Consider the following 22,128-nt stretch of genomic DNA (forward strand, 5'->3'; position numbering starts at 1 on the left):
GGAGTTGCAAGTAGTTTCTGGTGTTTGTAGCCTACTGGAGGCCGTGGACAGCGCTGACCGTAGGGGTGGGCTGTGATGCGGTAGGTACGTGGCCGGGTGTACCGAATACCCGTTAGGTATCTCGGGAACCCTGTTCACATCGTTCGGGGCCGTATGGGAAACCTCGGCCGGACTCCCTGCGGATGGAACCTGAATAGGCGATAAACCTGGACTGGAGGCTTAGGTGATTAGGTAGGTCGTGGCCGACACCCACGTTGGGCTTCCGCTTGAAGGTTGCCGAGTACATGTCGTGTAAACGACGATAAGTGGTGAGAGCGTGTATGAAGAAGTACACCCCTGCAGGGTTAACATGATCTATTCGAATAGCCGCGTCCGCGGTAAAGGACTACTTGGTTGCCTATACAGTTCATAGACAAGTTAAATGGAAACTATTAAAAGCCTCAAGATAAGTGTGAGTGCCGAGGATGGCTCTTCCGTAGGAAGACGAAGGTGGATCCTCGGTAGTGTATTGAAGTGGTGAATAGTGGACTCGTGTGCGCAAAACTATTTCAAGTTGGAGTATCGTAGGATAGCCTAGCCAAGGGTCAAAGCTGGCTTGCTGCAATAACTCCACCAACCCTTCTTGATACTATGCATGTATGTAGGATCTGATGTAAGTCTTGCTGAGTACCTTTGTACTCATGTTGCTATAATCTACATTTTTACAGAAGACGCTGCAACCCCTTCTGATGGGTTCTATGTAGACGTTGACATCAACGAGTAGGCTAAGGACCCAGGTGGTGACCCTGAGCTTGTGATGGACCACGTAGTATAGTTAGGCTTCCAAGCCTCTTTTATTTTACTAGTTGTCTGTACCCAGACAAAGTACTTCCGCTGTTGGCTTGTATGACTGTATGACTTGTATGTTGGGTCGTGAGACCCGTACCTTTGTGTGTATGACATGTATGGCTCCCTGAGCCTTAAATAAAGTACTTGTGTCGTAGAGTCATGTTGTGATGCTTCGTTGTATTTGCACATATCGAGCATATTGTGTGTATGATTGAAATGCTTGGTATGTGTGGGATCTGACTATCTAGTTGTTTATCTTTAGTAGCCTCTCTTACCGGGAAATGTCTCCTAGTGTTACCGCTGAGCCATGGTAGCTTGCTACTGCTCTGGAACACTTAGGCTGGCCGGCATGTGTCCTTCTTCGTTCCTGTGTCTGTCCCTTCGGGGAAATGTCACGCTTTGAGTACCGGAGTCCTGTTAGCCCGCTACAGCCCGGTTTACCAGAGTCCTGCTAGCCCAGTGCTACAGCCCGGACCCAATTGCTGATGACCGACACGTTCGAAGCTGGGTCATGGATGCCTGTCCCTGTAAGTCTGTGCCGCTTTGGGTTTACGACTAGTCATGTCAGCCCGGGCTCTTTATCATATGGATGCTAGCGACACTATCATATACGTGAGCCAAAAGGCGCAAACGGTCCCGGGAAAAGGTAAGACGACACCCGTGGGGATACCGTGCGTGAGGCCGCAAAGTGATATGAGGTGTTACCAGCTAGATCGGTGTGACATCGAGTCGGGGTCCTGATAGCGTTGGCATCAGAGCCGGACTGCCTGTAGGTTCTCCAAGCCAAACTGGTCGATGTTGAGTCTAGAAATTCTTTAGTTATATGTAGGGGAATTGTTTGTGGGATGGAACGTAAGGCTCTTTTTACTCCTTATACCTTGTGACTTTCTGATCTGAGTCAGTCCATTCTTCCACCGGGGGTTAAGGAATTAGGATCTGTTCTCTCTATCAGGTTCACGTGTTACTAATCAGTAGTACCTTATAAGTTTGATGGTTATCAGCCTAGCTCAGTTCTACTACCACATTATGTTGTTAGAATGGTTCCAGAACTTTGATGTGATGATGTTGAGTGTGTACGAAATCCTTTGTCAAATGTCTCAATATCCTTTTTGAGCATTTACAGCTGTTATGCTGCCGAAATTTTGCTAGAAATTCTAATGCCTTTGCATTATAATTGTGCTTTCAGATGGCCACTCGCGACCTCAATCAAGTGGTTCGCCTGACTCGATGCCTAGATGTACCCGGCCATACTGCTAAGTTGGTCAGGGTAATGACTGAGGCCGGATACCGCTGGTATCCCGAGTACACGGTCGAAGAGCAATTCCGAGATTTTAATCAAAGCCAGTATCTCTGCACTGTCAGGATATTTCCATCTTATCCTGGATCCACTGAGCCTCTTCACTGCTCCTATGGACTCGGGGTTACTATTGAGATGGCTGTGCAGGATGCCGCCTACTCCATGATGACCATTATGCGAGTCAGATCTGGGTTATTTCGGGACTCTGATTTCCGGTATATGCCAGGATCACTTCCGGGAGCACAAGGGTATCTCCAGGCTATCTATGCTGACTCCACTCAGGAGGATTCACGGACTCGCACCACTGCTGAGATGCTCGAGGATAAGGACCGTGAAAATCGGGCCTTAAGGTTAGAGCTCTTCAATACCCGTGCGACCACTGGGCCACTTTGACTCGGTTCGCACCGGCGGTGCAAGCTGGATATTCAGATATGCGCGATCTCTATCCAGTGAGATCCGCTCTGCCGGACGTGATGGTTTGGCGTGATGTAGGAGGCATCACCCCACCTCGCGGTCCCCGCAGGCCACCGTTTGTTGGTCCACGACCTCATCCTAGCCCCTATGGTCCACAAGCTCCGCGAGATCGTCTGTTTCCGGATGAACATGTTGAGCTTCCAGGCTATGGAGGTGACTTCTATGAGGACTACTACGGATCGGTCTGAGTTAGGGTAGTATCCCTAGTTCGCACTAGCTGTGTCGTCTATCGTCCCGCGTGACTCGTGGGTTATGACCTAGTTTGTACTCCTTCCGGAGGTGTAGAAAAAATAATGTATAGGAGCTTGGAATGCCTCCGATGAGATGTAATCCTTTTCTCACCGTAATAGTACTTTGTTTGGTCTTGTACTAAACTTGTATGGTGTGTATGACGATGGAATAAAGAAGCAGTTTCTGTATCTACCATGTCATACGGATGATCATCTTGCATTCCGAGTTATTCCTTACATTATGTATCCTATGTCGGAATTTTATCATTCTGACTAAATCATTGTCTTGTTTACCTAGGATGGTCAACACGCGCGCCAACCCTGCTTCTCAAGAGCAGGCCGAAGGCAGTGAAGCCAGGAATGAAAATCTGCCTCATCCTCCTTCACTAGCCGAGGTGATGATGGAAGCTGAGAGAAACAAGCGGGAGACAAACCGTTTGTTGGAGCGTATTGAACAGAATACAGCACACCATCAGAGGGCTAACGTGGTGTCACTCAGTGATTTTATCAAATTGCATCCACCCACGTTCCACCACTCCGTCGAGCCTCTCGACGCTGATGACTGGCTTCGCAGTATCTCTCACAAGCTGCGTTCCGCGCTGGTAGCTGAGGCTGACAAGGTCACCTTTGCTGCATATCATCTTGAAGGCCCCGCCAGTCTATGGTGGGAGAATTATGGAGCCATGCGCCCAGCGGGCCATGTCACAACTTGGGCTGAGTTCAGCGAGGCTTTCCGTGAACATCACATTCCGGAGGGTCTCATGGACCGTAAACGTGAAGAATTTTGCAGTTTCACCCAAGGCCGACTTTCTGTGGATGTCTATAGCAGAGAGTTTGGTAATCTCGCACGATATGCAACTGAGGAAGTGTCTACTAACGCCAAGAAGCAAGCAAGGTTCCGTAAGGGCCTTAGTCCTGAGCTTCGCCGTGACCTCCGTCTGCATGAGTGCACATCTTTTTCGAAACTTGTCAACAAAGCCATCAGTGCTGAAACTGGTCAGACTGACTATGACGCAACACGCAAGCATGGCCGTGATACGGGTTCCTCATCCGGTGCTGGTCCTCAGAAGCGCCGCGTGTGGGTACCCAACACCGCCCTGCCACCCAGGTTCACACCGAGGCCATCTTTCCAGGCGCCTCGCCCTGTTCAACAGTCTGCACCGGCCAAGCCCTATGGGGGTCCAACCAATAATGCTCCTCCACGTACCAGTTCCGTGACTTGTTTCAAGTGTGGGGAATCTGGTCACTATATGCGTGAGTGTCCCCAGACCAACCCCAATCAATCTGCTAAAGCTGTTGGCCGTGGCAAGCCGACAGGGAAGGTGTTCCATGCCAAACCGGTCACCGCTTCACGTGGCCATGTCAATTGTGTCTCTGCCGAAGAAGCTCAAGAGGATCCCAACGTCGTTCTCGGTACGCTTCTTGTTAATTGCCACCCGGCATCTGTTCTTTTCGATACAGGAGCCTCTCATTCCTTTATATCTGAAAATTATGCTCGTTTGCATAACGTTGCATTCTGTGACTTGCCATCCACTATGGAAATCTCTACCCCTGGGTCTAGATGGCAGACCTCTAGAGTAAGTTATGGAAATGAGATCCAAGTCGACAGACTTGTTTTCCTTGCATCTCTGATAGCCCTTAAATCTTCGGATATTAATATCATTTTGGGTATGGACTGGATGTCAGCTCATCAAGCCAAAATTGATTGCTTCTCTAGGACTGTTCAACTCACCCATCCTTCGGGGAAGATAGTCAATGTCTTGACCCGAATAGCCAAGCGACAGTTATATTCTCTTAACGCCAGCCCTTTGCCAGATCTTGAGGACGTTCCGGTAGTCCGTGACTTCCCGGATGTCTTTCCAGAGGAATTGCCAGGTGTTCCACCTGACAGGGATGTTGAGTTCGTAATAGACCTCATTCCAGGAACCATTCCGATTGCTAGAAGACCTTACAGAATGGCACCTCTAGAACTAGCCGAGCTTAAGAAACAACTCGATGAATCCTTGAAAAAGGGTTTCATCCGCCCTAGTTCATCTCCGTGGGCTTGCCCCGTCCTATTCGTTAAGAAAAAGGATGGTACGGACCGGATGGTTGTAGATTACCGACCTGCCAATTTGGTCACAATCAAGAACAAATACCCGCTTCCCAGGATCAACGATCTGTATGATCAGCTCGCTGGATCCTCAGTCTTCTCCAAGATGGATTTGAGGTTGGGCTACCATCAAATCAAAATCAGAAACGGGGACATTCCTAAAACGGCCTTTGTTACTCGTTATGGCCAATACGAGTACACCGTCATGTCCTTCGGTTTAACCAACGCTCCAGCCACCTTTTCTCGGTTAATGAACTCAATCTTCATGGAGTATTTGGACAAATTCGTCGTAGTTTATCTCGATGATATACTCATCTACTCCAAGAACGAGGAAGAACATGCCGAACATCTAAGGCTAGTGTTGAAGAAACTTCGAGAGCATCGCCTTTATGCCAAATTCTCTAAATGTGAATTCTGGTTGTCGGAAGTGACCTATCTGGGTCATGTAATATCTGGTAAAGGTATTGCTGTTAACCCTGAGCGAGTTCAAGCCGTCCTTGATTGGACTCCACCCGAATCGGTCAAGCAAGTTCGGAGTTTTCTAGGCTTAGCGAGCTATTGCCGTCGCTTTGTCGAGAACTTCTCCAAAGTTGCCAAACCTCTAACCGAACTCCTCAAGAAAGATAAGAAGTTCGAATGGACTCCACAATGTGAGCACAGCTTTCAGGAACTGAAAAGACGCCTGACCTCTGCTCCCGTACTGGTACCGCCAGACTTCTCCAAGGATTTCGTTATCTACTGCGACGCCTCGCGACAAGGACTAGGTTGCATTCTCATGCAAGATCGACACGTAATTGCTTACACTTCACGGCAATTGCACCCACATGAGGAGAATTATCCTACTCATGATCTAGAACTTGCAGCCGTAGTCTATGCACTTAAGACCTGGCGACATTACCTCCTCGGTAATCGTTGCGAAATATTCACTGATCACCAAAGTCTGAAGTATATTTTCACCCAACCGGATTTGAATCTCAGGCAGAGACGTTGGGTTGAATTGATCACTGACTTCGACCTAGGAATAACCTATACCCCAGGGAAAGCCAACGTCATGGCTGATGCGCTAAGTCGTAAATCTTATTGTAACAACCTGATGTTACAACAAAGTCAACCGCTTCTCCATGAGGAATTTCGGAAGCTTAACCTTCACATTGTACCTCAAGGTTTTCTTTCCACCTTGGTAGCAAAACCTACTCTTACGGATCAAATCATCGCTGCCCAAAAGCGAGATAAGGGGATATCTAAAATCAAAGAGAACATTGCTAGCGGAGGTGCTAGTTGTTTCTCCACAAATGATCATGGTGTTATGTACTTTGAGGACCGTCTAGTGGTCCCCAAGAACCAGCATCTACGGCAGTTGATCCTTAAGGAGGCTCATGAATCTCCTCTCACCATTCATCCCGGTAGTACCAAGATGTATCAGGACCTACGCCCGAGGTTTTGGTGGACTAGGATGAAGAGAGAAATCGCTCAGTATATTGCTAATTGCGACGTCTGTCGTCGTGTAAAAGCAGAGCATCAACGGCCTGCTGGCACCCTTCAACCCTTAGCTATTCCTGAATGGAAATGGGATAAAATTGGTATGGATTTCATTACCGGTTTTCCCAGGACCAAAAGAGGGAATAATGCTATTTTCATCGTGGTCGATCGTCTTTCCAAAGTAGCTCATTTCTTACCTGTTCGTGAGAGTATAACCGCTAGTCAACTGGCAGACTTATACATCTCCCGAATAGTGTCTCTCCATGGTGTTCCTTTGGAAATCAATTCGGATCGAGGAAGTCTTTTCACCTCTCGATTTTGGGAAAGTTTCCAAAATGCTATGGGAACCCGTCTCTCCTTTAGCACCGCTTTCCACCCTCAGTCGAGTGGTCAAGTGGAACGCGTCAACCAAATTCTAGAAGACATGCTTCGAGCCTCTGTTATCTCGTTTGGAATGGACTGGGAGAAGTGCCTTCCATTTGCCGAATTCGCTTACAACAACAGCTATCAATCTAGCTTGGGTAAAGCCCCTTTTGAAGTTCTCTATGGACGACGATGTCGAACACCCCTTAACTGGTCAGAAACCGGGGAAAGACAATTCTTTGGCCCGGATATGATTCAGGAAGCAGAAGAACAAGTTCGTATCGTTCGTGAAAAGTTGAAAACAGCCCAATCCCGTCAAAAGAGTCAATATGACCGAAAACATAAGGCTATGACTTTCGAGGTTGACGAGAAGGCTTATCTTCGGGTCACCCCTCTGAAGGGAACCCATCGTTTCGGTATCAAAGGCAAATTGGCTCCTCGTTACATTGGACCTTTTCGCATTCTTGCCAAACAAGGAGAAGTTGCCTACCAATTGGAACTACCTCCGCACCTCTCCAGAGTTCACGATGTCTTCCACGTTTCTCAACTCAGACGTTGCTTCTCGGATCCTATCCGTGAAGTGGACCACGAAACGCTTGATCTCCAAGATAATCTTACATATCGAGAGTACCCCATCCGTATCCTCGATCAAGCCGAACGTACCACGCGACGTCATAATATCAAGTTTCTCAAGGTTCAATGGTCGCATCACTCTGAAGATGAAGCAACTTGGGAAAGGGAGGATCGTCTTCGACTCGAGTATCCCGCCTTCTTCCCGGAGGAACCCAAATCTCGGGACGAGATTCTTTTGAGTGGGGGTGAGTTGTCACACCCTAGCTAGTCATGCATTAGAGTGTTGCATCATGTTTACTCATTCATCAGAAACTTGAAATGGGGATGACAGAACCCCCAGTCCCCTCTGAAACCAACTAGGGTTTACTAAAATAATTTTCAATGAACCTGAAATGCCCTTCTAAAATGCCCATCATTTTTGTCTTGGTTCAGAACCTCTGCAAAAGTGGTGCACATTTTCCTAGGCCATCCTAGGGTTTTTGAATTAAATCATAACTATTTGAATTTGGGCATTTAAAATTATATAAAATATTTAAATGCTCAAATATCTCCAAACTAAAATGTTTTATGTTGGAAATAATCCAACTATGAGCCAGGAGTAGTTTGGTGATTTTTGGGATTGCCTAGGTATTTTATTTAATTCAACAAAGTTGCAGATATATTAAATAAAAACAGAAAACAGAAAAGAAAGGAGGAAAAACCTACCTGGGCTCCTCCACTGTGCGGCCCAGCCAGCTGGCTGGCCCAGCCAGCCCAGCCCACCTCCCTCCTCTGTCGTCTTCGTCCAGACAGAGGGAGGGGAGTGTGGCCGGCGCGCGCGCGCGCCACCGCGCCACGCCACCTGCTCGCCTGCTTGCCTGGCCTCCCCTCCTCGCTCGACGCCCTGGACGACGCCACGCCTCTCCCCCTGCTCTCTCTCACTCTCCCTGGCTCTCTCCTTCCTCTCTCTCGCTCTCTCCCTCTCACGGCCGAAGCACACCGTCGCCGCCGTTCGCCTTAGCCACTGCCTCCGACCACCCCTCGCTCCCCCGATTAGCTCAGGAGCTCCGCCTCGACTCCCTCTTCCTCCCCACCGCTCCACGAGTCCCCGGAAGCCCTGCATCGCCGCCACGTCGCCGTTCCCCTCTTCGGGCTCCGATCACCGTCGCCGACGAATTCGCCGTCTCCAGCGCGTCCCCGAGCCCGTTTCGACGCCCACTGCAACCGCGGTGAGCTACGCCACCGTTTCCCCCTTCTTCCCTGCTCTCTCCCGACCCCTAGGCCCTAGCCCCACCGCGGCCGAAAGCTTCACGCCGCCGGCGATGTCGCCGTCGTGGCCACGGTCGCCGTAGCGCCCAACCGAGCTCACCATCGTGCTCCACATCTCACTAGGAGCACGTAGCACGCACCAACGCTACCCCAAACCCCCTGCAACACCCTTCCCGTGCGCGACCGAACCCCGGCGGCCGCAACCGAGCTCGCCGCCGTCGACTCCGGCCACCCCGACCCCAACGGACTCCGCCAAGAGCCGCGGGTCGTCCTCAGCTTCACTCCGGTGGCCTCCGCGGTCCATTTGGTGGCCAAAACGACCAAAACCACTATCGCCGCCGCACTGATGGTCGCCGCCGGCCAGAACTCCGGCGAGCTGACGTGGCCTAGTTAATTAGCCACTAACCCACCACCTACTGACGCTGACAAGTGGGCCCCAGGGCTTAGTCAAAGCTAACCAGCCCGGGTCAACACGGGATTAGCCCCTGTGTCACTGACGTGTGGACCCCACACGTCAGGTTTGACCCGAGCCAGCCCTGTTGACCTGCTGATGTCACTGTGACGTCAGGCTGACGCAGTAAATGATATTTCTGGATTTAAATTAAATCAGGAAATTCCAGAATATTAATTAAACTTCAAAAATTCATAACTTTTATTCTGTAACTCCAAATTGGACAAATTATATATGAAAAATGATCAGAAAAATCCAATCTATCCATCTGTACTATTTTCATGCATGATCAAACAAGTTAAATTGATGTTTTAATCAGAACAAGGAAAAGCACTTTAAAAGGCCATATTTGAATTTGGAATTTGAATCTTTGATTCAAATTTGCTCAAACACTTCTGGCTTTAGTTGCATTAGCCCAACACACTCATATTGCCATGTTTCATGCATGCATCATATTGTTGCACATTGTTTGGTGATGCCTGTGTATCGTTATCCTTTGCGACAGGATCTGTCCCCGAAGAGTACCGTGACTACCCTAACGAAGAACCGTATCCGTGCAACGAACCATCAGGCAAGCAACCAACCAATTGATCATATCGATACAATCCCATGTTCTCGCTCCTGCTCTCTTTTACTGCATTAAGACAACGCGATTCAAACTGCTGTGTGCTACGGTAGTTGAACCCATTTCCTCTGCATGACCTGTCATTGCCACAGTAACTAGATGAAACCCACTAGCATGTGTAGGAGTTGATTGAGCCATATGTATGTGTTGTTCCTACCTTGCTATGCCTGCTATGCTTAGAGTCGTGTCAGGTCTGGTTCATCTGGGTGATGGGCTAGAGTGAAATGATTATGTCGGTAATGAGAGTGGTGTGGTGAACACGATTTGGTAAAGGTATCGATGAGAGGCCATGTAGGAGTACATGGTGGGTTGTTTCATTGAAGCCGACCTTAAGCACTGAGATCTGTATGTGTGATTTAAGAATCAGCTACTACCATGCATTGGGCCCGAAACCAATGGACCCTCTCGACTTCTTATTCACCCTAGTTCTCCGTCCAGGAGTTGCAAGTAGTTTCTGGTGTTTGTAGCCTACTGGAGGCCGTGGACAGCGCTGACCGTAGGGGTGGGCTGTGATGCGGTAGGTACGTGGCCGGGTGTACCGAATACCCGTTAGGTATCTCGGGAACCCTGTTCACATCGTTCGGGGCCGTATGGGAAACCTCGGCCGGACTCCCTGCGGATGGAACCTGAATAGGCGATAAACCTGGACTGGAGGCTTAGGTGATTAGGTAGGTCGTGGCCGACACCCACGTTGGGCTTCCGCTTGAAGGTTGCCGAGTACATGTCGTGTAAACGACGATAAGTGGTGAGAGCGTGTATGAAGAAGTACACCCCTGCAGGGTTAACATGATCTATTCGAATAGCCGCGTCCGCGGTAAAGGACTACTTGGTTGCCTATACAGTTCATAGACAAGTTAAATGGAAACTATTAAAAGCCTCAAGATAAGTGTGAGTGCCGAGGATGGCTCTTCCGTAGGAAGACGGAGGTGGATCCTCGGTAGTGTATTGAAGTGGTGAATAGTGGACTCGTGTGCGCAAAACTATTTCAAGTTGGAGTATCGTAGGATAGCCTAGCCAAGGGTCAAAGCTGGCTTGCTGCAATAACTCCACCAACCCTTCTTGATACTATGCATGTATGTAGGATCTGATGTAAGTCTTGCTGAGTACCTTTGTACTCATGTTGCTATAATCTACATTTTTACAGAAGACGCTGCAACCCCTTCTGATGGGTTCTATGTAGACGTTGACATCAACGAGTAGGCTAAGGACCCAGGTGGTGACCCTGAGCTTGTGATGGACCACGTAGTATAGTTAGGCTTCCAAGCCTCTTTTATTTTACTAGTTGTCTGTACCCAGACAAAGTACTTCCGCTGTTGGCTTGTATGACTGTATGACTTGTATGTTGGGTCGTGAGACCCGTACCTTTGTGTGTATGACATGTATGGCTCCCTGAGCCTTAAATAAAGTACTTGTGTCGTAGAGTCATGTTGTGATGCTTCGTTGTATTTGCACATATCGAGCATATTGTGTGTATGATTGAAATGCTTGGTATGTGTGGGATCTGACTATCTAGTTGTTTATCTTTAGTAGCCTCTCTTACCGGGAAATGTCTCCTAGTGTTATCGCTGAGCCATGGTAGCTTGCTACTGCTCTGGAACACTTAGGCTGGCCAGCATGTGTCCTTCTTCGTTCCTGTGTCTGTCCCTTCGGGGAAATGTCACGCTTTGAGTACCGGAGTCCTGTTAGCCCGCTACAGCCCGGTTTACCGGAGTCCTGCTAGCCCAGTGCTACAGCCCGGACCCAATTGCTGATGACCGACACGTTCGAAGCTGGGTCATGGATGCCTGTCCCTGTAAGTCTGTGCCGCTTTGGGTTTACGACTAGTCATGTCAGCCCGGGCTCTTTATCATATGGATGCTAGCGACACTATCATATACGTGAGCCAAAAGGCGCAAACGGTCCCGGGAAAAGGTAAGACGACACCCGTGGGGATACCGTGCGTGAGGCCGCAAAGTGATATGAGGTGTTACCAGCTAGATCGATGTGACATCGAGTCGGGGTCCTGACACCCCCCCCCCCTCCTACACACACACACCTCTAGGCGACATCCATGATCTTTCACACCTCATCGAACGGCCTTCCACTAGTCTGATAGATGCAAATTGTCTATAGTCTGATGCCTAATGGTGTCCTATCTTATGGGCGTACATTTGCTCAACAAGCAAAATTGCTGTTGATTTGTCCAAAACATTATGCACATTCATTCTGAACTATATTTTTTTACTTGATTTTTTAATTTAAAAAATATTTGAATTTACACAAATATATAGTTGATTTGTCTGAAAGAATTTACGTGCATTCATTCTGAGCTCTATTTTCTTTTACTGATATTTTTAAATATAAAATTATTTGTATTGGAACAAAAAAATCGTTGATTTGTTTGAAATAAGTTACTTACCTGTATATAAGTTTTCTTCAAAGACAAAGTTCTACTTTGACCAAATTTATAGAAAAAAGTATCAACATCTATAGTGTCAAATCAATATTGTTAGATTTATTATGAAATGTAGTTATATATTAGTATTGTAGAATTTGATGTTTTAATTATAAATTTGGTCAAACTTTATAAGGTTTGACTTGACACAAATCTAATACACGGAGTAACAAGGACCGTAGGGAGTACATTCTTTCTGAACTATACTAGCAATGTGCCCGCGCGTTACAACGGATCCAAAGTAGAAAAATACATATTCACAAATTTGAAAGAAAACTGTCTAGTTTTGATATACATATATATCACTAAAAATATCTTATATTTCACTCAAAATATATTCCTTGGCCTGTTTTGATGAGCTAAGGGAGGAATGTGGTTGGTTTCAAGATACTAAGGGATTTTCTGTAAATTGGAGCAGAGAAGTGGGATATTATTGTAAAACAGATGCAGATCTAATGGTTAGAAATGACGGATGATAGACACGCCATCATCACCAATTAAATTTTTTATAGGAGTAGAGATATTCTTTTATCTATTTTTTCAACTTAAAATTATTGGAATTCCAACAAAATTTCATTGACTCGTCCAGAAAATACATACACTCATTATGAACTATATTTCCTTTTATCTACATTTTCAAATTTAAAATTATTCGAATTCAAACTAATATTTCGTTGATTTGCCCAAAAGAATTTACATGCATCCTTTCTGAACTCTATTTTCTTTTATCAAGATTCATAAATTTAAAATTTAGTCGGATTCAAACTAATATTCTGCTGATTCGTTCAGAAAAGTTACGTATTTATTCTGAACTTTATTTCTTTTATCTAGATTTTTAAATTTACAAATATTCGAATTCAAACAAATATGTTGTTGATTTGTCCAAAAAAATGTACATTCATTCTGCAATATATTTTATTTTATCAATATTTTTAATGTTTGAATTCAAACAAAGGTGATTTGTCCACAAAGAGACGTCTAGCTGGGTGGTTTGCACACATAAAGATATCGCAGTGGTTGCCGGTTTGAATCACCACAGTGCGCATGATTTTTATTTTTTTTGAAACAAGGCAAAAAGACTTGCCATTTTCATTTAATAAGAAGAGGTTTCAGAACAGACATCGCCAAGCGGCGGAAAAGCAAAATAATTACTCTCGCGGCATTACATTACGCAAATGCTTAGCGCCTGCAGTGGCTCAAATCGAAACTTCCTCTTTGATGCGTCGCATGACTATCACCACCGGCGCCGCTTTGCTCCTGAAGACACGAGCATTCCTTTCATTCCATATCTCCCATCCCACAAGAAGTAACAGGGAAGATAGGGCCTTCATCGGGAGTGTATTATCAGAGAGAACCGCATCCCACCAAGATTTCACCGAATCGAACAGGAGCCACGGGGCCGTGGGGATAGCAAGCCCAGGCCATGGGAAGACCGCATGCCAAATCCGAACAGAGAAATGACAATTGAAGATCAGGTGTGCTGCAGATTCTTGCACCTGACTGCAGAGTGGGCATTTGTCACAATTTGGCCATCCTTTCCTCTGAAACCTATCAGCCGTCCAAACTCTGTTGCGCCAAATAAGCAGACTCTTTGCACAATGGGCCTTGGCCAGCTGAATTGTTACCGTATTTGCACGTTCATACAAGTTTGAGGACTGGAATCATGTATTTTACAAGTTTATATGCATCAAATTGACCGCGCATGTTGTAAGACTTGCGGTGTTACCTCTAGATTATGGTATAGATGTGGTGAGGAGACAGCGGAACTGTATGCAATAAATTTTGATTGTTGATTATACCCTGTCACCGAAATGTAACACAGTTGCGCCAGCACTGTATGCACAGATGTCTCTCTCTATTCATTTATCTCTCTCTTTTCTCATCTTTCCTATCTCATAAATGTCCGCCACTGTCTTTTACAGTTTACTGTGAAAAGAAAAGGGAAAAAGGAATCGTTTCTTGTGTTGGTGTCAGGCTGCTTGGTGTGTGGCCGTCGTCTTGTTTCTACCGAGCAGGAGATTGTGTAATGTCACCCAGCATGTTGAGTGCAGGGCAAGGGTTGTCGATCGGTATCTGCCACAGCAAAAAGTGGAGCATTAGATTTTAGCCAGCAATACCATGGACATTCCACAGGCAGCAAGCAGTACACCTGCCTGCCTGACCCCCTATCTATCTATCTATCTATCTATCTATCTATCTATCTATCTATCTATCACTATTTCTGCCTGCAGACCCTCTCTTCTCACAGGCAATGCATATACAGTACTAAAATTTTCTATGTGTGGTAGAGAGACATGCATGCGCATGATGAGATCCTTGAGAAAACTGTATCTCACCAGCCACTAGATGAATGCACACTCATCTCCAGAGAGGTCAAGCCTGTAGTGATCCAAACAGCCATGGCTGTGGCTGGACGGGATTATTGCATTAAGTTGCACATTCACATGCTCACCCAACGCCAACAGTATATGGTGAGGTGCTCAATTATTTGATGAATGCGTGAGCGCAAGTTTTGTGTTGGGTTACCATGTGGCCAGCTCCGAGTATCCAGTAGAATTTCAGGTTCTTGTACGACTTGAGGAAGGCCTGGGTGCCGACTGCTTCACCTTCACCCCCCTTGCAGTAGAGCGGCTTTCTGGGCGACCCTGTGAAATTCTTCAGGCCTTCCCACCTGGCAACATGCACACACATGCAATCAAGTTAAACTCATATTATGTCCTTGCAAAGACACACAAACACACATAGACATGTGAGTTGCAGCACTTACTTGAGCTTCTGGACCCAGTCCAGTGTTCCCTTGGTTGCGCAGATGAGATCGAGCTGCAAGAACAAAACGCAATTTATCATATTATTATGTTGGAGAGATTCTGCGATGCGTTTGAGCGGTCCAGTGAGTGATTGATCATCCACACCACACTTGCAGGTAAGCAACAGCGGTTAGGACAAACTTGGGGTGTCACATGTCAGGGATTTTGATCGATTTGGAAGCATGCGTGCGCCGTGCAGCATACAACACTAGACGGTCAAAACAAACGGACAAGACCAATCAACAAATGCGTGCAGGCTTGGGTCTTTGGATTGCAAGACGCGCACGGATCAACATCAACTAGTAGTCGGACACAAGAGAGACGGTGGGGCTTTTTCCATACCTGTCCGCTGTAGATGGTCACCTCGACGCCAAGTTTCAGGAGCTCGTCAACCTGCATGCATCCATCGTCACTCACAGCAGGTTAATTAAGCCATCCATTAGCTGCACTGAAACTACTCTCTCTGTCTCATAATGTAAGATGTTTTTTGACACTACATTATGGGACGGAGGGAGTAGTTAGGAACTAATGGTGTAGCTAGTGGTGCCAACCTCGTTGATTCTTGGCTTCATGAAGTCGCCTGCGAGGGCTTCGAACACGTCGCCTGACTGCTCTCCCCAGGTGAAGTTGCTGGGGATGATGCCCAGCTTGGCCTTGACCTCGGCGTTCATGAGGCCGTCCAGGCCGCCTTCCCGCGTCGCCTTGGAGCTCAGGTACCTCGTGTAGCCCACCTTCCTCACAGCCGCCCCCGCAGTCGCCAGCACTGCAGCGTCCTCCGACGACTCGTCCTTGAGGATGTTGTAGAAGTTCTGCCACCCACCCACCATGCAATTACAAGTCAGCACTACTTGTATGGAGTAGAACACAAACAAAGCAGAGGCAGGGGCACGAGGGAGGGAGGGAGGATGCGCACCACGGAGTTGCTCTGCTCGAGGACGGCCGACTCGAGGTCCTCCCACGACTTCTCCGCCGCCGCGTACTGCTTCGCCTTGAGCTGCGCCTTGATCTTATTCGCCAGGCTGCGTGTCACCCATCGTCGTCAGTTGCTTTTTTTTCTTTTTTGAAAGAATTTTTTTACAAGTACTCCATCGCACAGAATTGGAAGGTTTTTCTCTACCTGTCGCATTGCTGCAGTCCCTTCTCGTCGATACGAGACACTTCGTATAGCAACGGGCCCCATGACAACTGTACCCAGTAAGTAGTAAATTCTCTCTGTTAATTACTTACTCGATTATTATTAATTCAGCAAGCACAATACGCGGCAGTCGTTAAGACTTACCACGGAGTCCTCTGGTGAAATCCAGCTATCCCCGAGGGCCACACCTGCATGCATGCGGCGTGGCACAGTACATCAGCCAAAAATTCAGTTAATGGATTGATTATTAGATTAGCTGCATCATGATGGGCTAGCTCGTTAATGGATTTAATAGGCTATTATTGGCTCTAGTGCTGTACCTCCAAGCTTGGCCTTGAGGTGTCCATGTCGGATGGCCTTGAGCGCGGTGAGGGCGGTGGTGACGGCGAACTTGCCGCCGTACGACTCGGCCACGATGTAGAGCGGACTCCCCTGCAGCCGCTTGTTGTGCCGGTAGAGCTTGATGAGTAACGCCGTCAGGTCGCGCGCCGCCTGACCGTCCGTGCGCGCCATCAGGCTCTTGTTGCCGCCCTCCACGAAGCTGAACCCCGTGCCAACGGGGTTGTCCTGCACCATGCATGCCCATGTGGAGCAATCTCACAACTCAAAAACGTCCCACGCGACGAGGAAGAAGAAGAAGAACAGGTTGGGTTGCTACTTACAACGAAGAGGAGGTCGGCCTTGTTGAGCCAGGTGGTGGCGCGGGGCTTGAGGTCCGTGTCCAGGCGCCCGATCTCCATGAAGTTGCCGTAACCCACCCCCGACGCGCCCTGCAATGCATATATATATGCCAGATTGAATCATCGGTATATATAATCGTCTATGCAAGATTCATGGACTGCTTGATTCTTTAATTCAGTTGGTGCTGGCTACTCACCGGGCCGCCCTGCAGCCACAGCACGGTCGGCCATGGCGCTGTGCCGTTGTCGACGCGGTGGGGGCTACGGTACAGCCACCAGAACATGTGCGCCTCTGCAGAGTTCAATTGTTAACCACGCCACCATGAGCTACAACAAGATGAAGACGAAGAAGAAGAAGAGAAATACTAATTTTCTTACTGGGTCGGACTTGCATGTATCCCCACTCCTCCGACCCATCGGCGGTGCCGGCGGCGGCGGCGGCGGCGCGGGAGGGCAGGACGAGGAGGAGCGCGACGAGAGCGACGCAGGACAGCAGGAGCAACCTCGCCACCGCCATTGTGGTGTGACAAGGACTCGTCGTCGACGACGCAGGAGGCCGTGTGAGGCTGGGATATATATGGTGGTGCCGGGACGTTGTACAGGGTATACAGGTCGTACAAGGAGGCCAAGGAGGGGAGATCGTTTGCGTCTGTTTGTTGGAATCCCGTCCGGATGACGACGTGTAAACTACTCCGATCTGGACTGGAATAAAGATCCAGGTAACTCCTCGCAAGAATCCAGGAGGGGGGGTATGAGAGCCGCTGCCGGCCGGCCTTTCCCTATACGTAATCGGAACAGCCTTCCGTTCCAAACTCTCATCTTCTTATCTGATGAAACGGTTCTACCGGTACCATACGTGCAGATAGATACACTTGAGACTTGAGAGGGACATAAAAGTTTCAGCTCGCAAACTTTTCTCTCTGAGTGCTGCACTGGTTTTAAGTTGAGTGTTGCACTGGTTTTGCATCCGCAAAATTAGTACTTCCTCCGTTCGAAATTACTTGTCATATGGATGTATCTACAACTAAAATATATCTAGATACATTTATTTTTTGAATGAGTAATTCCGAACGGAGGGAGTATGTAGCAGTAGTTGAGTGAATTTATGCTTGGGAGATGAGATGGTTCTTATATACGTAGTACACTTGATTAGATGCGAGGACCTGCCACCATGAGCAGTCCATGGAATTTATAAAAGCTGCTAGTACTATGGGCCAGCAAGGTATGGGAGCAGAATGGAGGCGGTGCACGCTTGCTAGCTCGGCCTTCTCTTCTCAGTCGTCTTGGGAAGGACCCATCGAGTCCAATCCAAACCACCACCATTCTTGACAGTCAACACATACCTTTTCCAAGTTCATGCGCACGCCGGCACGCGTTCTATCATACTTCTTCTCATTTCTGTAGGACTGCTTTTAGTTTTACCACTACGGCTGCTATACTGTACACCTGACCTGACGCTTCAAACTAGCACGTGCATGTATGGCCATGGAATAGAAACAGAGGCCTCCACTTTATAAAAAAAAAGAAAAGAAACAGAGGCCTCCTCCACCCGCAAAAAGAAAAAAGAACGGAGGCCTCCTTTGCCTCCAGGAATTTTGTAGGAATTCCATATAATAGGATTTATGTAGGAAAATTTTCTTCAGAGCTCTTTGGTTTGTAGAAACAAAATCATATTTTTATGGAGGAATTCTTCCTATACTTCACATTTCATAGACAAATAAACATTAGTGTAGACTCGATGGAAAACATCCTATGATGTGAACCAAAGGGCATTTGTCTTTCCTATTCCTATTCATAGGATTTGAGATGCATGTCATCTCATTTTCTATGACTTTTCTATTTCTATTATTTTCCTACCATCTGAACCAAAGGAAGCCAGAGTACTTTTTTTAGCTTTTCTTTCTTCACAAAAAGGACATGCAAGAACTTGAGCGCCTTCGGTCATCAGGTCACGATATGACAAGATAAAATGGAGTGACAATGTTTGGGTCTTAAAATAATTTGTGTAACTTTGTGCATTCGATGGTTCGATGTATACAATTTTTCGGTTTGTACGGTATTAATACTTTGGTAAACACGGTATGAAATTAAGATACGGTTCAGATTCGGTATATACGTACCAAATTATTCTGGTATATAGCATAATAACCAAAGTTGATGCAAATTTGAAAATGACATAATAATAATTTACAAATTTATGACTCAAAACACATAATTTTTTTATACAAACACTATATAAGTATATATGCATGCATGGATTCATGCTTTGATGGTTATGAATGTGTTGAGCATTTTTCTAAGAGAAAATTTTTTGTGTTACAAGAAAAATGGACGTGCTTAGCAAGGAATCTGGCTCTTGTACAAAAAAATGACTACTTGTATGGTTGTTCGCCTAAATAATATAAATATTATTTTACTTTGGTTTATTCGGTTTACCGTCCGGTTTTTTGGCATATACCATAAAACGGAAATTCAAGATGGTATGGGAAGTTCATACCATACCGAAGCTGCAAATCATAAAATTAATTCAGTTTGGTTTATTTTCGGTATGATTTTTTGGTTTAGTTCTAAAATGCACATAGTGACGTTTTCATGATGCTAGAGGCAGAAGATTACCTTTTTCTTGTCATGCAATTGCTTTCCCGTTTGCATGCATTCATATCCCAATTCAAAAATTGTGTAATGATGATTGGAAATGATCAAAGAACATGGCAGAGAAGCAGTCGACTTTTTTGTGAGGTAAATAGATATTTTTTTAAGGTAGTAGGGTTACGAAAAAAATCCTACAAATGGTTCATCTGCCTTTTGGTTGAATTTCTTGATAATGCCCTTATGAGATAATTCGTAAAACGAACGTTTGCTATACGTGTCAGCCATAGCTTGCTTAACTTCCTATCTACGCTTGCTTAATTAACATCTTGGTTGTAGTTGGCCTTTACGCCAATAACACAACGGTCATTTACTTATATAAATAATTATAAACAATAGCTTTACATGATATCATAACATGAAATAGCCTGCAGTTGACTATACTATTAGCCATGCTCTTAACAATAGACACGTGAGTTCTCACGGCGACCTAACTGTGTTGCCTTTTATCTTACCCCTGCTGACCCGAATTACTTGTCTAAGAAATTGATAGAAATGGATGTATTTAGAACTAAAAATATTTCCAAACACATAAGGGCCTGAGACAAGGGAATCCGATGTCTCCTATTTTGTTCAACATTGTAGTTGATATGTTGGCAATTCTAATAGGAAGGGCTAAGGAGGCTGGTCAGGTGGTGAAGGAAATATGCCCTAAAGGCAATAATAAAGTTATTATTTATTTCCTTATTTCATGATAAATGTTTATTATTCATGCTAGAATTGTATTAAACGGAAACATAATACATGTGCGAATACATAGACAAACAGAGTGTCACTAGTATGCCTCTACTTGACTAGCTCGTTGAATCAAAGATGCTTAAGTTTCCTAGCCATAGACATGAGTTGTCATTTGATTAACGAGATCACATCATTAGGAGAATAATGTGATTGACTTGACCCATTCCGTTAGCTTAGCACTTGATCGTTTAGTATGTTGCTATTGCTTTTTTCATGACTTATACATGTTCCTATGACTATGAGATTATGCAACTCCCGTTTATCGGAGGAACACTTTGTGTGCTACCAAACGTCACAACATAACTGGGTGATTATAAAGGAGCTCTACATGTGTCTCCGAAGGTATATGTTGAGTTGGCGTATTTCGAGATTAGTTTTTGTCACTCCAATTGTCGGAGAGGTATCTCTGGGCCCTCTCGGTAATGCACATCACTATAAGCCTTGCAAGCAATGTGACTAATGAGTTAGTTGCGGGATGATGCATTACATAACGAGTAAAAAGACTTTCCCATAACGAGATTGAACTAGGTATTGAGATACCGACGATCAAATCTCGGGCAAGTAACATACCAATGACAAAGGGAACAACGTAAGTTGTTATGCGGTTTGACCGATAAAGATCTCCCTAGAATATGTGGGAGCCAATATGAGCATCCAGGTTCTGCTATTGGTTATTGACTGGAGACTTGTCTCGGTCATGTCTATATAGTTCTCGAACCCGTAGGTTCCGTACGCTTAAAGTTAGATGACGATTTATATTATGAGTTATGTGTTTTGATGTATCGAAGGTAGTTCGGATTCCCGAATGAGATCGGGGACATGATGAGGAGTCTCGAAATGGTCGAGACATAAAGATCGATATATTGGACGACTATATTCGGACTTCGGAAAGATTCCGAGTGATTCGGATATTTTTCGGAGTACCGGAGAGTTACGTGAATTCGCCGGGGAGTATATGGGCCTTATTGGGGCATACGGGAATAGAGGAGAGAGGCCAAAAGGAAGGAAGTGCACGCCCCCCCTCTGGTCCGAATTGGACAAGGGGTGCGGCCCCCTTTTCCTTCTCCCTCTCCCCCTATTTCCTTCTCTCCTACTCCGGAAAGGAAAGGGGAATCCTACTAGGACTTGGGAGTCCTAGTAGGACGCCCCACACTTGGCGCGCCCCCTCTAGGACTGGCCTCTCCCTCCCTCCTTTATATACGGGGGCAGGGGGCACCTCTAGACACAACAATTGATCCATTGGATGTCTTAGCCGTGTGCGGTGCCCCCCTTCACCATAATCCACCTCGATAATATCGTAGCGGTGCTTAGGCGAAGCCCTGTGTCGGTAGAACATCATCATCGTCACCATGCCGTCGTGCTGACGGAACTCTCCCTCAAAGCTCGGCTGGATCGGAGTTCGAGGGACGTCATCGAGCTGAACGTGTGCTGAACTCGGAGGTGCCGTGCGTTCGGTACTTGATCGGTCGGATCGTGAAGACGTACGACTACATCAACCGCGTTGTGCTAACGCTTCCGCTTTCGGTCTACGAGGGTACGTGGACACACTCTCCCCTCTCGTTGCTATGCATCACCATGACCTTGCGTGTGCGTAGGAATTTTTTTGAAATTACTATGTTCCCCAACAGTGGCATCAGAGCCTGGTTTTATGCGTAGATGTTATATGCACGAGTAGAACACAAGTGAGTTGCGGGTGATACAAGTCATCCTTCTTACCAACATGTCATATTTTGGTTCGGCGATATTGTTAGATAAAGCGGCCCGGACTGAAATTACGCGTACGATTACGCGAGACTGGTTCTACCGACGTGCTTTGCACACAGGTGGCTGGTGGGTGTTTGTTTCTCCAACTTTAGTTGAACCGAGTGTGGCTATGTCTGGTCCTTGAGAAGGTTAAAACAACACTAACTTGACAAACTATCGTTGTAGTTTTGATGCGTAGGTAAGAACGGTCCTTGCTCAGCCTATTGCAGCCACGTAAAACTTGCAACAACAAAGTAGAGGACGTCTAACTTGTTTTTGCAG

General features: G+C 46.5%; 1 protein-coding gene across 2 annotated transcripts; it reads right to left on the reverse strand.

The window, feature by feature from the left end:
• Positions 1 to 13,861: 13,861 nt before the first annotated feature.
• On the reverse strand, positions 13,862 to 17,385 carry LOC123160010 (serine carboxypeptidase-like 51). 2 transcript variants are annotated; one of them, XR_006479955.1, is made up of 12 exons: positions 17,095 to 17,385; positions 16,914 to 17,008; positions 16,699 to 16,806; positions 16,357 to 16,603; positions 16,181 to 16,224; positions 16,019 to 16,086; positions 15,815 to 15,920; positions 15,453 to 15,710; positions 15,244 to 15,294; positions 14,862 to 14,914; positions 14,431 to 14,765; positions 13,862 to 14,167 (listed from the first exon to the last, which is right to left on the reverse strand). XR_006479955.1 is itself a non-coding variant. In XM_044577827.1 (12 exons), the coding sequence occupies exons 1-12, from the start codon at positions 17,231 to 17,233 to the stop codon at positions 14,099 to 14,101; spliced, it is 1,383 nt and encodes a 460-aa protein (XP_044433762.1). In that variant the 5' UTR covers positions 17,234 to 17,383; the 3' UTR covers positions 13,862 to 14,098. The 2 variants fall into 2 exon arrangements, 1 of the variants encoding a protein (XP_044433762.1); XM_044577827.1 differs by having other exon boundaries at positions 14,621 to 14,765; positions 17,095 to 17,383.
• Positions 17,386 to 22,128: the final 4,743 nt, after the last annotated feature.

The sequence above is a fragment of the Triticum aestivum genome, chromosome 7B (genome assembly GCF_018294505.1).
Source record: "Triticum aestivum cultivar Chinese Spring chromosome 7B, IWGSC CS RefSeq v2.1, whole genome shotgun sequence".
Lineage (NCBI taxonomy): Eukaryota > Viridiplantae > Streptophyta > Magnoliopsida > Poales > Poaceae > Triticum > Triticum aestivum.